The 16,362-nt window shown below is 41.1% G+C and overlaps 1 protein-coding gene across 4 annotated transcripts in view; it reads right to left on the bottom strand.

Annotated features, from left to right (window-relative positions):
- The window catches only part of pam (peptidylglycine alpha-amidating monooxygenase), a 140,735-nt gene that overhangs the window by 41,927 nt on the left and 82,446 nt on the right, over window positions 1-16,362 (bottom strand). For 3 of the 4 annotated variants that reach the window (XM_064943538.1, XM_064943537.1, XM_064943539.1), the window contains one exon: window positions 1,202-1,331. In XM_064943538.1, coding sequence (XP_064799610.1) covers window positions 1,202-1,331 — 130 coding nt within the window. Of the gene's footprint in view, window positions 1-1,201; window positions 1,332-3,840; window positions 4,150-16,362 lie in introns of all 4 variants that reach the window. The other variant, XM_064943540.1, reaches the window with a different exon arrangement.

Genomic DNA, 16,362 nt, shown 5'->3' with positions numbered 1-16,362 from the left:
CACAGTGAGGCGAAGACTTTTGGAGGATGGCCTGGTGTCAAGAAGGGCAGCAAAGAAGCAACTTCTCTCCAGGAAAAACTTCGGGGACAGACTGATATTCTGCAAAAGGTACACGGATTGTACTGCTGAGGACTGGGGTAAAGTAATTTTCTCTGATGAATCCCCTTTCCGATTGTTTGGGGCATCCGGAAAAAAGCTTGTCCGGAGAAGACAAGGTGAGCGCAACCATCAGTCCTGTGTCAAGCCAACAGTAAAGCATCCTGAGACCATTTATGTGTGAGGTTGCTTCTCAGCCAAGGGAATGGGCTCACTCACAATTTGCCTAAGAATACAGCCATGAATACAGAATGGAACCAACTCATCCTCCAAGAGCAACTTCTCCCAACCATCCAGGAACAGTGTAGTGATGACAATGCCTTTTCAAGCATGATGGAGCACCTTGCCATAAGGCACAAGTGATAACTAAGTGGCTCGGGGAACAAAACATTGTTATTTTGGGTATCCACAGACGATGCAATCTCAACCACACTGCACACTGCCCTAACTATCTTGCCTATGCTGCTCTGTACCATCACTCATTCATATATCTTTATGTACATATTCTTTATCCCCTTACACTGTGTATAAGAGAGTAGTTTTGGAATTGTTAGTGAGATTACTTGTTGGTTATTACTGCATTGTCGGAACTAGAAGAACAAGCATTTCGCTACACTCGCATTAACATCTGCTAACCATGTGTATGTGACAAATAAAATTTGATTTGATTTGATTTTATATGGCCATGAAACTCCCCAGACCTTAATCCCATTGAGAACTTGTGGTCAATCGTCAAGAGGTGGGTGGACAAACAAAAACCCACAAATTCTGACAATGTCCAAGCATTGATTATGCAAGAATGGGCTGCCATCAGTCAGGATGTGGCCCAGAAGTTAATTGGCAGCATGCCACGGCGGATTGCAGAGGTCTTGAAAAAGAAGGGTCAACAGTGCAAATATTGACTCTTTGCATCAACTAATGTAATTGTCAATAAAAGCCTTTGTCACTTATAAAATGCTTGTAATTATACTTCAGTATTCCATAGTAACATCTGACAAAAATATCTAAAGACACTGAAGCAGCAAACTTTGTGGAAATTAATATTTGTGTCATTCTCAAAACTTTTGGCCACGACTGTATATGTAACATCATCATAGCTACTTACTTAACCCCCCATTGGTGGTCTCCCCTGTGGAAGATGACTAGGTTGTCGTCTGAGTCCAGGGCCAAACCGGACACCTGACCCAGCTGGAGTGGGCTCTCCGGCCAGTCCGTCACCTCTTCCAGATGGTACTCTACACACACACACACACACACGCACACACAGAGAGAGAGAGAGGAACGCCAGAAACCTGTGGTCAGCTTAACAATGCCATAGGGTCGTTTAAAAGGAGGGAAAAATGACATCTGGCAAGTCGTTCGTTAGCATGGGGTAATGTAAACCAAATAGATTCCTAGCCGCCCCGGTGCAATGATCTCGTCTCCCGTCATCACCCACTGTTTCCTAATAATCTGCCAATCTGCTAATAGTTTGGATTAATCTAAAGCGGAATGATTTGACATACACTGTACATTGCCAGGTCTCCCTTGTAAAATAAGTATTCCGACTTCAAATGGGACTTCCTAAATAAATATAGGTTAAATAAAATAAATAAAAAACATCTGCATTCAGCAAGACACCATTTTTGGAATTGCTTGAAAGGACAGTGGAGGATGATAGGCCGCTGAGCTCAAACAACAGGTTGCTGTGAGTCTAATGGAAGTGAACGTAAACACATTTCTGGCTACTATTGACACATTAGCCTGAAAAATCTATTCACATTTAGTTGCTTGAGTGGATTTTCCTGCTCGTGCTCTTCTCTCGTTGATATGGTAACTAGGTCAAAGACCATTCACTGTAGACAATTACTAGACATAAGTAAACACATAATGAGACAAAGCTTATGTTAAAGCATGTCTTATGGCCCTCGACCAAAAACATTTTCGAAATTGCTAGCATTGGTTAAAAATTAACTGCAACAGTTTAGCTAATGAAATGAAACCACATTGAGGTTTTCATTATAGGGCTAATAAGACAGAGCAGAGTGCAATAACATGTAATGATGCATATAATCATATTAATCTACAGAATAATGAAGCGTGAGCATGTCGCACACAACCACAAACATACTCTGCAAACTTCTGATAAATAAAAACAAAACAAGATCAACGGCTGCAAGAGAGACTTTGTGAATTGTTGGTTGGACCGACATTTGGCTAGAAGGCATTACTGTACTGTAAATGGGGTCAAAAGGTCAAACATCCAGTTGAACGTAAACACCAGCACTGGATAAGCAATCAGGTGTAGTGAACACCTCAGGACACCTCGTCGCCTTATTAAAACGGTTTGATGATTGAAAAGAACCTATCATGTCGCGGGGATGGCATTTTCAATCAAGAATCATTGAGGGGATTTTAGTATCTGCTTAAAACGTGGTTGAAAAGTCGGTAGGCCAAAGCCTAAAAAGGGTTTCACATTCACAACAACAAAATGTTTACTTCAATTCGATTTATGACAAGTAATGAATGATGATGTAAAGTGCCGTCGGGCTTACGTAATGTATATGAAGACGTCATATAGAAGAACATAAGCCCTTTTCAAATATCCTCTTTCACAGAAAAACTCAGATTTACATCTTCAAATACCACACGACCCAGTCGATGTTCAAAATGCCAACATTCACTGCCTGCAACTCCATTCCACGCTGGCTGGCTGACTTCCCTAGGCAGTTTCTGCACTCAAAGGTACGACTGGGGCACCAACCCTCAGACAAACAGCTGAAAGCCTCTCTGCTGTATGAATAAGTCATGGTATGATGTGGAGAGGAATGGCAATTAGTTGGTTAAAGTCTGGCCGGGAGTCAACAAGGCGCTCCAACCGGTCTTCTCTCCACCGCCCCCAAAAACAGGAGCATATGCATGAAATCAAATTAATTTACACCCGTTTGTGTTGGTAATTGGATTTTCCACACCGGATTGATAGAGCCGGGACGGGCGGGCCGATAGAACGTATCCCTGATGTCGTTTGAGATTTGACATGGAAACTGGAATTGGGCAAGTCACAACAAGAGCTCCGCCTCGCTAACAGCTGGTTGGTACAAAAGACAAAAAAAAACATACAACTCAATTGGTATTGAGTAAGGGAACCTACTCAAGCGAAACGTTCAATTAGATTTTTTTTGCAGCTGTCAGCAAGCTTTGTTTTAACAACAAAGAGAGGGATGTTACAAAGGGGAAAGAAACACACAAGGAAGTCCTAATCTAGTCTTATTTCAACTCCTTTAAGCTTTGTGTAAATCTTGACAATTTTCTTAAAAATTGTACGTGGCGGAGCGCCCTTATGTACTGTATGTGTTTTTTTTTTTAAATGGTCTAATAATTTCAATCCATAAATCAATCAATCAATCAAATCACCTCTGAGAATAGAGCCAAAATTGGGCATGCTAAACACTGGTCTGGAGTCAGCCTTTGCTTCATGTCTCTTAATCTGAACCAGTTCGTTCAGAGCCTAAAGTTATCCCTGGACCAGCAACACTTCCAGTCTCATCAGCATGTAGGCTATAGCGCCAACACTGGGTGATTATGTGGAACCTCACTATACCGGATTAATGAGCGCAATGAAATGGGAGGACATGGGAATAATAATAAATTTAAAAAAATAATAATAATTTGAAATCACATAAGGGCATGCCTTGGAATTGACACATGCCAAAGCAAAAAGACGTCTTTCAAACACGGTTGATGTCACCCCCCCGGAAAACCCACCTTCTTCTTCATCATCATCGTCAATCTCGACCAGGGCGTTAGCTGGCATTAGCTTGCTCCCGGGAGGCCTGGCCGTAGCCTCTAACTGGTGAAACTTGTGCACTCTGTCCCTCACCAGTATAGCATCCTCTCTGTCCAGGAAGCCTAGTCTGGGACTGGGCCAGCCCAGGTCCTTCTTTTGAATTATGCTATCAATCTGAGCCACCAGTTTGGCCTGGGCACTCTGCGCCTCGCCGGGCGTATACTTATGCACGTGGACTACGTCCTCGCTCTCGCCTAGGAGTTTGGACAGAAGGGAATAGAAGTCACCTGCACACAGACAGACAGACAGACAGACAGACAGACAGACAGACAGACAGAGAGACAGATAGGCAGACAAAAGGAGGGAAAAAGAAAGGGAAGGGAAAGAAAGAAAAGGGGAAACATGGGAAGTGTGAAAACAGGTGCGGAGCGGAAGGAGGAGAAGTGTAAGTGCATTCCATTGTAGATAGTGTCGCTACGCAACTGGAACAAGGTGTTAGCAGGAAACACAGACAAAGGTAGGTGTGATATAGCATGCAGTTGTACCGTTAGTTAAAAGGATAGCTGGCAAAATTTAAAATGCTAAATTCACAAATATTAATGGAAGAATCCACCAAAAACCACTCATTTCTTTAATTTAACACTAATATGTGAGAACAATATTTTTTTGTGAACAAATGTTTCATTTTAGCGTAATAATAAGGTTGGTAACAACATGGAAAATCATTGTGGAAATCTTTTTTCAGCTCAAGTCAACTATGTAATGGTCTCCCTACGGGCTGGCTGGCTGGCTAGCTAGCAAACATAGCTACACACAATAACACCAAATAAAAATATCAGCATGTAAAGTAGCTAGTTAGCTGTAAAATCATCTAAACAAACTGCACTATCAGTTTAGGAGTCCCCAATCTCACCATGTTCAACCTGAAGATGCCTCACAGAGTGGAGTCTAACATTCTCAACAGCAGACATACTTTGAGGGGATGGAAAACAAAGCCCATGCTACGTCAATGGGCCGCATGGTGCATTCTGGATGATTCTGGGACAAGTAGCACGTGAACGGGAGTCTATTGGGCGCTAGCTCAAAAACCCAACATTTGCACAAATTTCGTCACCAAGAAGTACACCATCGCAAATCTTTACAGAGATGTGAGATAATTAACTGGCTCTCTGTAATATCATCGAGCTTTGAAATTCTGACATGACATACTTTCGAGGAAAATAGGCACGTTTATCGACATACTTTGAGAAGGGAATGCTTGACCAATAGCTTAGCAACTGCGTAACGCAGCATGACAACGGGAACGCGATTGGTCGACAGCCTGCTGGGTGGGGCATTAAACGCTCCTTCTTTCATTTGATTCCAATCTCCTTTCTATAATATGTCTGACAATGGCACCTTGCAATGCACCCTGGACTAAACAGACAGACAGACAGACAGACAGATAGGAAGAATGTACTAGACCCTCCAATAAATTACAAAGTTCTCAGGTAGGAATATCGCAAAAAATATGAGAAGACATCCTCCCAAGTTATGACATCAGCAGTATTGAAATCTGACATGTATGATAGACGTTTTCACAATGTAAAAGTCGTATTCCTATTAACTTCCAGTGTAGTGAGAGAAACTTTATCACAGTGCTACATCATACCGGCCCGAATTGCTGCCCGCTTGAATGCCAATAACTCAGGTACACGTGAAAACATGAAATGACCCAGGGAATCGATAGAACATCACTCAGCGATGCATAAAAACAATATATAACATTAAAAATGGGTGAACCTTTCCTTTAACTCACAGCATTTTGACCAGTATGGGTTTGTAACATTTTTGGTACTAAATGCACAGTACATAAAAATTTCCAGTACATAAAAATGCAACAACCCCTTTTCAAATTATGTCATTGTACTACAATTAAATATATTGTACTACAAATAAATATATTGTGCTACAAATAAATCTCAAAAAGACTAACAGACCACATCCTGTACACAATACAGAACACTATGGTTATGATATCTTCTTAGGTATGCCTACGTTAAACTGTCATCTAGGCGAGGCCTAAATTCTTCACCAAGCTAGCCAACGGGTGGCAGGGAGTGTTCCGACTGGATCGCTGTGTGTGTGCGATCACTCATTGCATTAACAGCTGCGATGGGAAGTGACAGTGTCTCAGACCACTACGCATTCTGGAAAGCCACCCTACATCTACGGCGGCGTATATAATCAATTTCTCAGCGTAAAAAGGTCACATCTGAAAGCAAGAACAGCAATCACATCCCATAAGGACAATGGCACTGAACTCTGACATACTGCATAGCTGAACAAACACACACTGCATTTCAAAGAAGAGGCTTCTGCCCGTTTTTAATAGGTTCATATTAAAGGTTAGGTAGAATAAATGTAACCGGATGTAACAAACATTTGTATTAGTATATGCATCAAAAGTCCCAAGACTTTCTTCTTTTTTTCAAGTTATGACAAAGAGTTATGACATTCACTGGGCCAGCAGCAGGGTACGTTGGACTAGTAACCAAAAGGTTGCAAGTTCGAAAAACCGAGCTGACAAGGTACAAATCTGTCGTTCTGCCCCTGAACAGGCAGTTAACCCACTGTTCCTAGGCCGTCATTGAAAATAAGAATTTGTTCTTAACTGACTTGCCTAGTAAAATAAAGGTAAAATTAAAATTAAAAGAGCTAATCAGAATGACAAAGAAAATGTCGGAAAATGTTTTCCGGGGATTGATGTCATATGGAGGACCCGGCAAGCCAGCCTATCCACTATAATGCAAACTCCAACAGAAATAACTTGAAATGTATAACTTCGAATTAAACCAAATTGTTTGCACTCATGACTACAGGTTTTAATTAAAATGTTCAGCAAATACTTTTGAAATGTTAGAAATCAACTTGAAAGGTTGCTAGCCAACTAACCTGCTAACGTTAGCCCTGTTAGCCTGCTAACTTTAGCCCTACCAGGCTACTAACGATACGTTAGCAGTGCATGAGTCAACACCTAGCTTACAGCTTCATTTATCAAAGAATGTTAGCTATATGCAGTTATCTTAGCCAGCAGCTAGCTAGCCAGCCAGCGAAAGTTAGTTATTTAGCTATTAGCCTAGCCAACCACTACAGTTATGGTTGGCAAACTAAAGCTGAACTACTGGAGACCAGCTAGAACACAACTAACACAATACAACCAAAACATAAGTGCAGATTAAAAGCAAAGAGAGACCAGAGACTTACAGATTGATGGCTGGGACCCATCTGATGGTAAAACGTTTAAAAGAGTGCAGGCTGAGTTAGCAACCAAAGCGAGGGGGAAGCAGGCGCTTCACTGGGCCAGCGGTTTGCTGATGTCAACGTTGTGAATAGAGTGCCCCATGGTGGCAGTCGGGTTATGGTATGGGCAGGCATAAGCTATGGACAACGAACACAATTGCATGTTATCGATGGCAATTTGAATGCACAGAGATACCGTACACGAGATCCTGAGACCCATTGTCGTGCCATTCATCCGCCGCCATCACCTCATGTTTCAGCATGATAACGCATGGCCGCATGTCGCAAGGATCTGTACACAATTACTCCAAGCTGAAAATGTCCCAGTTCTTCCACTCACCAGACATGTCCCTCATTGAGAAATTGTTGCATGTTGTGTTTATATTTTTGTTCATCGTACATGCTAGCATGGCTAGTGGCTAACCTTAACCAGCTTGAACTAGCTACCGAGCTCGCATACGAACTTGGTAGCACAGAGTAGATCCTCCATATGTTGTTGAGAAATAACACATTGTGGGTAGTTTAGAAGATATCCAGAAATAAGGTAATTAATAAATACGTAATAACCCAAAAACATGAACTGTTTGTAATTATAGGTAACCAGATCGTAACTACAACTAAGTCTTTGATCACACTGTTATTATAATGTTGAGTAAAAACTCATGTTTCCAACCCTTTAAACTAGTTTGGTGCTGATAACAGAATGCTAGTGTTGTATCAGGAGAAAAAAATATCAGTTATCCATTCTCTTGATCAGTCATCCCTTGTGTGTTTAAGAGAGCTTCCTTCAAAAAGTGTAGCTCAATTCCAACAAAAATCTCTCATAAAAACCTTTTTTCTGTCTTTATCGGTTGAGGGAGTCCTCTTTAACGTACAGAGACACACACACATACAGTAGTTGAGCTCCACCCACTGTGATATATGAACTGTAGCAGCTCCTTATTTATTGAGCCCATTCATCAGAGGCAGGATCGGCAAACACACACAGACAACACCAGAAGCCCTGAATGACAGCTAGTGGATTTGTGTCCTAATAACAGCAAAGGAAAATATAGCCAGCCATTTATCAAACTGTCCCGATCTGGAGAGGCCCAGATAATAAGAGGATCAGATTCTCAGGGAGGGAGATGGGGGGAGGGAGGGGGAGAGAGAGGGGGAAAGGGAGAGAGAGGAGTGAGACAGAGAGAGAGAAAATGAGAAAAAGAGAGGGAAAGAAGGGGAGAGAGAGAGAGAGGTCAGGAGGGGAGAGAGAGAGAGAGAAGGACCGGGAGCGAGAGGGGGAGGGAGACATAGATAGATGGAGAGAGGGAGGGAGGGAGAGAAGGAGAGGGGGAGGGGAGACTGAGGTACATGGAGGGAGAGATAGGGAGGGAGAGGGGAAGAGAGAGGGAGGGAAAGAACAAAATTACTGATTGAATGTGTGAATGTGGGTGTTTGTATGAGGAGAGAGAGAGAGAGAGAGAGAGAGAGAGAGAGAGAGAGAGAGAGAGAGAGAGAGAGAGGGGGAGAGAGACCGAGAGAGACTAACCAGGTTTCTATCCAATATTTTTACGCGATTAAAACAGCTAATTTGTCTGTACAATTTTAAAAAGTCGACAAAACAAAGGTCAGGGCTCTGTGCAGGCCAGTCAAGTTCTTCCACACCGATCTCGACAAACCATTTCTGTATGGTTGTGGGCATTTTCATGATGAAACAGGAGAGAAGCTTCCCCAAACTGTTGCCATCATCTAGAATGTCATTGTATGCTGTAGCGTTAAGATTTCCCTTCACTGAAACTAAGGGTCCTAGTCCAAACCATGAAAAACAATCCCAGACCGTTATTCTTTATCCACCTAACTTAACAGTTGGCACTATGCATTGGGGCAGGTAGCGTTCTCCTGGAATCCGCCAAACCCAGATTTGTCCGTCAGACTGCCAGATGGTGTAGCAGGATTCATCACTCCAGAGAATGCATTTCCACTGCTCCAGAGTCCAATGGCGGCGAGCTTTACACCACTCCAGCTAACGCTTGGCATGGTGATCTTAGGCTTGTGCGACTGCTCGGCCATGGAAACCCATTTCTTGAAGCTCCCAATGAACAGTTATTGTGCTGACGTTGCTCCCAGAGGCAGTTTGGAACTCAGTAGTGACGGTTGCAACTGAAGACACACAATTTTTACAAGCTACACGCTTCAGCAGTTTCATTCTGTTTAGCTTGTGTGGCCTACCACTTTGCTGCTGAGCCGTTGTTGCTCCTAACGATTCCACTTCACAATAACAGCATATACAGTTGACTGGGGTTGGGGAGACCGAGCAGAAATTTGACAAACTGCCTTGTTGGAAAAGTGGCATCCTATGACGGTGCCACATTGACATTCACTAAGCTCTTCAGTACGGGCAATTATACTGCCAATGTTTGTGTATGGAGAATGTATGGCTGTGTGCTCAATTTTTTACGGCTGTCTGCAGCGGGTGTGGCTGAAATAGCCGAATGCACTAATTTGAAGGGGTTACCACATACTTTTGAAGTGTATCTGTGACCAACAGATGCATAACTGTATTCCCAGCAGTGGAGACTCCTCAGAGGAGGAAGGAGACGACCATCCTCCTTAGTGAATTTCATAAAAATAGTAAAACATTAAAAAAGTTATTATTTTTAGATAAAACTACACTAAATATAATCACGTCACCAAATAACTGATTAAACCATACTTTTTGCAATGGTCTGCAGTAGTCTCAACAGTACTCTTTAGGGTAGCACCAAGGTGTAGCAGGAGGACAGCTAGCTCCCATCCTCCTCGGGGTACATTGACTTCCAATACAAAACCTACGAGGCTCGTGGTTCTCACACCCTTCCACAAACTGACACAGTAATTATGACATCTTCCGGAGGACGTCCTCCAACCAATCAGAGCTCTTGCAGCATGAACTGACATGTTGTCCACCCAAACAAAGGATAAGAGAATGAATCTAGTACTGAATGCATAAGCTACAGCTAGCTAACACTGCAGTGCATAAAATGATGTGAGTAGTTGACTCAAAGAGAGAGAAAGACAATAGATGAAAAGTTTAGAAAAAAATTATTTCTTCCAAAATTAAGGAGAATCTAGAAAGAGATTATTATTATTTTTTTTTCACTTTTAGTTTACTAGCAAATGCAGCAAGCTAGTTTAGCCTACGCAAACACCGTGCTCAAAAAGAGAGATGCTATGTTAGCTAGCTGGCTATGAGTATCCAACACAACACAACAACTCTTGCAAGTCAAGGTAAGCTTTTGGTTTTATTAATTTATTGCCACTGGGGCCCACCTGTGTAAGTGACAAACTGCTTAGTGACTGTACACTAACACGTTAGTTCTATTAGCTAATATGGTGACAACGATGTAGGCTGTGTGTTGTGGTTTTGTGAAGTTCACAAGAGAAGGGAGAAGGTGAGAGGAGGAGAGCGTATAGATGCGAGAAGGCGGCAGGTAGCCTAGTGGTTAGAGCGTTGGGCCAGTAACCGAAAGGTTGCAAGATCAAATCCCTGAGCTGACAAGGTAAAGATCTGTCGTTCTGCCCCCGACCGAACAAGGCAGTTAACACACTGTTCCTAGGCCGTCATTGAAAATAAGAATTTGTTCTTAACTAACTTGCCTAGTTAAATAAAGGTTCAAATAATAATAATTTTAAAAATACAATGTGGCTGCTATGAAAGTGAACTGTGTTTACGCATAATCAGGGGTGTATTCATTCCGCCGATTCTGTTGAAAACCGTTTTCTTAAATGGAAGCAAACGAAAACATAACAGGGATTTGCAATTGTTGGACTAATGATTAAATCCTATATCAGCTAGATGCAGGCAAGAGTGTACAAGGTGGTATTGAATATGTCACTGCCTGTCCATGTATCACGGTCTGTCACCTAAATATTTTCTCTCGACCTGTGTGCACCTACATTGTAAACTTTCATTTATAGGCTAGTTTGTAGCTACCTCATGATGGGTATTGGGAAAATTTGAGTATCATGTAATAGCCTAAAACTATCGCTGTTACATTGAGCTGGGTGAATACAATATGAATGACTGTCATCCAATATGCTGTAATAGAAATAAGGCCATGCTCATAAAAAATAACATTTGTCCTCCCTCATCTTAAACTGACCACCACTGATTCCCAGTCATGTGAAATCAATAGATTAGAGTCTAATGATTTTATTTAAATTGATTGATTTCCTTATACTGATTATACTGATTTCATCTTCCTTTGGCCGCCTCTCCTTCCAGTTCTCTGCTGCCAATGACTGGAACGAACTGCAAAAAATCTCTGAAGCTGGAGACTCTTACCTCCCTCACTAGCTTTAATCACCAGCTGTCAGAGCAACTCACAGATCACTGCACCTGTACATATCTCATCTGTAAATAGCCCATCCAATCTACCTCTAACCCCATCCAATCTAACCCCATACTGTATTTATTTATCTTGCTCCTTTGCACCCCAGTATCTCTACTTGCACATTCATATTCTGCACATCCTACCATTCCAGTGTTTAATTGCTATATTGTAATTACTTTGCCACCATGGCCTATTTTTATTTAACCAGGTAGGCTAGTTGAGAACAAGTTCTCATTTGCAACTGCGACCTGGCCAAGATAAAGCAAAGTAGTTCGACACATACAACAACACAGAGTTACACATGGAATAAACAAACATACAATCAATAATACAGTAGAAAAATCTATATACAGCATGTGCAAATGAGGTAGGATAAGAGAGGATAAGACCTCTATCTATCTATCTATCTATCTATCTATCTATGTGTCAAACTGCTTTGCTTTATCTTGGCCAGGTAGCAGTTGTAAATGAGAACTTGTTCTCAACTAGCCTACCTGGTTAAATAAAGGTGAAATAAAAAATATAAAAAAATACAAAACTGTAACTCAGTAAAATCTTTGAAATTGTTGCATGTTGTGTTACATTTTTGTTCAGTATACATTACAGCTGCATTGCATGCTTATCATAAAAACAACAAGAGAAGCAGTTCATCTTTCATCAACCCTCAACCAGGAAAGACTGGTATGCATGTTGCTGATGTTAGTTCTGTGCGGTGAAGGGAAAGGCGCGCTGCCTAGCTTTGATAGGTATTTCTATGCTGCACTTGACCATATTACCGGACAGTAATTAAGTTGGGACCAGACCAGAGCCTGAACAACTAGTACAGTTGATTTTGTGGTAAAAAAAAAATATAGCGAGGCTATAATTTTTTTTTTTTTTTTTAAACACAAAACAAAATCTATTTTAATAAACAGACATACCCCTCTCCCAATCTTCACCACAATTCTGTCAATATTGATCATGCTAATTGCACAACCAATGTTACATCTATGAGTTCAGCTTTCTCAACTCCCTCAATGGTCACACTCTTTATACACAACTCCTCTTGAGGTTTAGGTCTTAGAGAATGTTTTGAATCAAATTCAATGCTTTTAGTTTCAGATGTATTTAAGACCAGTTTATTATGAATCACCCATTCTGATACTGACTAACTCCTTATAAAAAATGTCAGTGAGCTCACGGGTTTTGGGTGCTGACATGGAGATTGTGGAATCAGATCAAAGTTTATTTGTCACGTGCACCAAATACAACAGGTGTAGACCTTACAGTGAAATGCTTACTTACAGGCTCTAACCAACAATGCAATTTCTATTTATTTATTTATTTTTTAAATAACAAGGTATATAAGTTAAGAAATAAAAACAACAGTAAAAAATACAGTGAAAATAACAGTAGCGAGGCTATAAACAGTAGGGAGCATACATAGTTATTGTAGATTTGTGTAAGATCAGTGGCAAATCATTTGTAAAAACAGAGAAGAGTTACGGCCCAAGGCAACTGCCTTGAGGGACACCACACTGTACAAATCCGATTTTAGAGAAGCTTCCATTGAAGAACACTCTCTGGGTTCTATTGGATAAATAACTGTTCAACCATGTGATGACAGGTGATGTAAAGCCATAGCATAGATTTTCATCAATGGCTGCATTGAAATCTAACAATTACAGCTCCAACTATCATCTTATTATTCATTTCCTTTAGCCAATCATCAGTCATCGTAGTCAGTGCAGTGCAAGTTGAGTGCCCTTCTCTATATGCATGCTGAAAGTCAATAGTTAACTTGTTCTCTGAAAAATAGCATTGTATTTGGCCAAACACAATTTTCCCCATCAGTTTACTAAGAAAAGGCAGAAAACTGATTGGGTGGCTGTTGGGGCCAACAAATGGTGCTTAACTATATTTGGGCAGTGGAATTAATTGAGTTTCCTTCCATGCCTGTGGACACACACACTTCTTTAGGATTTGGTTAAAGATCTAGCAAATAGGGGTGGCAGTACAGTCTGCTACCATTCTCCATAGCTTCCCATCAAGGTTGTGTGTACCTGGTGGCTTATCATTATTGATGGATAATACCAGTTTTCCCACCTTGACCAAATTCAAAACAGCAATGCTTCTCTTTCATTATTACATTGTCATTTTACTTCTGGGTTTTTCCACTTTACTAGTGAAACAGACATTGAAATTATTGGCAATATCGAAAGGTTTTGTTATAAATGACCCATCAACTTCAATGAAAGATGGAGATGAGTTGGGTTTTCTGCCCATTTAAGGTACTTCAAAGTCTTGTTCCATTGTGTTTTATGTAATTTATCTTGGTTTGGTAATATAATTTCTTATTATTATTTTTAAGTTTAGTCACAACATCTCTCAATTCATAGTACAGTATGCCAACCAATCAGCTGAGCATCCTGACTTAATTGCCACCTCTTATTTGCATAATTTAATTGAAACACACAATTTTTCAATTCCCCATCAATCCAGAGGGCTCTAAGAGTTCTCACAGTTAATTTCTTAACAATTGGCATTAATACTTGCAGCACTGGAAATATTTGTACAACTGGATTCACTTCCTCATACACATCAGACCAACATATATTTATTTACATCTTCAACAACAGAGTCCTGAGAAAACATTTTGTATGATCTCTTTTAAATTATTTTAGGCCTAACCTTTGACACTTTGCCTTTCCTTATCATTGCCACAATGTTATGGTCACGACAGCTTTAGGGAACTGATATTACTATGGAGCAAAGCTCTACTGCATTATTAAAGATATTATCAATACAAGAGGATGTCACAGATCCAACACTATTGGTATGCACTCGAGTTGTTTGAGTGATAACCTGGGTCATATCACAGGCATTAGTCACAGTTAGAAGGTTCCTCTTGAGAGAACAGCTAGTTGCTAACCAGTCAATGTTCAGGTCACTCAGAATATAGACCTCTCTGTTAACATCACACATACTATCAAGCATTGCACACATATTATCCAATTACTGACTGTTAGCACTTAGGGGCCTATATCAACACCCCAAAATAAGAGGCTTTAGATGAGGCAGGTGAACTTGCAATCAAAGCATGTCAACAACATTTGACATGAGATCATCTCTAAGCTTTAAGGGAATATGGCTCTGAACATATACCGCAACACCTTCCCCATAGGCATTCCTGTCTTTCCTGTAGATGTTATGACCTTGTATTGCTATATCAAATGAATTATCGGTGTGAGTTTCAGAGATGGCCAGTATAAGAATGTTATCCGATGTTATTAAGTTATTGATTTCATAAACCTTATTTCTAAGGCTACATACAGCATATTAATATGGGCTATTCGTGGCCCTTTCCTGGGTAGCTTATCAACATCATATATAAAATAAAATAAACATTCTTTAGCTAATAGTCAGCCAATCAGGCTCTTGTAAGTGTCAGGTTGTGTATATGTGATGTTGGGTTGAAGCTACTGACCCGGAAGCTTGGCTCTCTCAGTCCTCCTCGGCTTTTGGGTCGGAGGGTGGACAATGAGCTTGTTGTAGCTGATGTAAACAATGTTCTTGCGCTCTCTGGCAGCTTTCATAGCTGGGATAAGTTATTTCCACCTCTGGCGCACAGCTTCAGAGAAGTCCTCGTTGAGGAAGATGTTGGTTCCCCTCAAGTTCTTGGCTCTTTCCAGAACAGTCATCTTGTCCTTGAACCTAAGGGAACTTGACCCCTATCAGCCTGGGTCTGCCACTTGGGCTCGTCACAGGTTTTCCAGACCTATGGGCGTGGCTCCACCTCAATCTTTCTATGATCTATCTGCAGCTTTTCTTTGATATTGTTTTTTAACTTTCTTCTCAGACTCCGTCCGAGTCTCTTATGGAGACTTCGGTATGCCATCCACAACAACGTTATTCCTCCTGGATTGTCCCTCTAGAAAGTCTGTTTTCCGAGTTAACTGTAATAATGATTTATAGACAGTGCTGATGTCATCTCTCGTGGACTTACGTGTTTTGTTATCTTGCTGCTTTTTCATGACATCCACCTCCCCCTGGGAGAACTGCAAACTGTTCTTAAGGCCTTGAACCTCTCTGGTCAACCTCTCATACCTTCTTTTCTCAGTTGAGTCCACCAGTATTTGGACAAATCGCTTGAATCTATGTTCCTGTTGCTGTAACAATTGCTTGTAGACATCTTGTTGTTGATTTTAACTTTGGGCGGCATGATGGTAGCAACCTAGGCTAATGCAGGTACTCCGAGCAATTCCAGCCGGGCAGCTCACAGGGCTGATGGAAACCACAATAAACAGCAGGGATTTAAACAGCTACAAGCCCAGGACAATCTGTGGTCCCAGCCACAAGGGCTAACCCCGTCACGGGCTGTGTTCAAACTATCCCAGACAGACAGTAGCAGTACCAGCAACATTTTAACACTATATACCGCAACACCATCAGTATAGTTGAAAATGCAATGGAAACCCATTTAACTTGTATTTTTTTGTTCGGCACACTGGAATTTGACCGTAGAATTATTTTAATGTGCACTACATCATCACACACAGCTTTTTATCCACAACAAGTCAATTTGATGGAAAAGCATCTCTGGTGGGAAAATGCACTTACTTTATTTATGCAGATTTTAGAATATTTGCATGAAAATCTGTTGCCAATTGGATGGAGACCTAGCTAGTGATGGAAACCTAGCTACTGATATGGAGAAATGAAAAAACAACACCCTCATTAAGGAAGCTTGATAAGGGGGAGGACCGCCCTATTTTATCCAGTAGTTTTGGCATATCGTGTTTGATACCACAGCTTTTCTCTACTGCAGCGTTTGTTTGTCTGATTCTGACATGTTTGTACTTATACTCAAGGATCCCAACTAAGACG

This window comes from Oncorhynchus masou, chromosome 28, assembly GCF_036934945.1.
Source record: "Oncorhynchus masou masou isolate Uvic2021 chromosome 28, UVic_Omas_1.1, whole genome shotgun sequence".
Lineage (NCBI taxonomy): Eukaryota > Metazoa > Chordata > Actinopteri > Salmoniformes > Salmonidae > Oncorhynchus > Oncorhynchus masou.
Note: the sequence above shows the minus strand (reverse complement) of the source record. Positions and strands in the feature narration are given on the sequence as shown.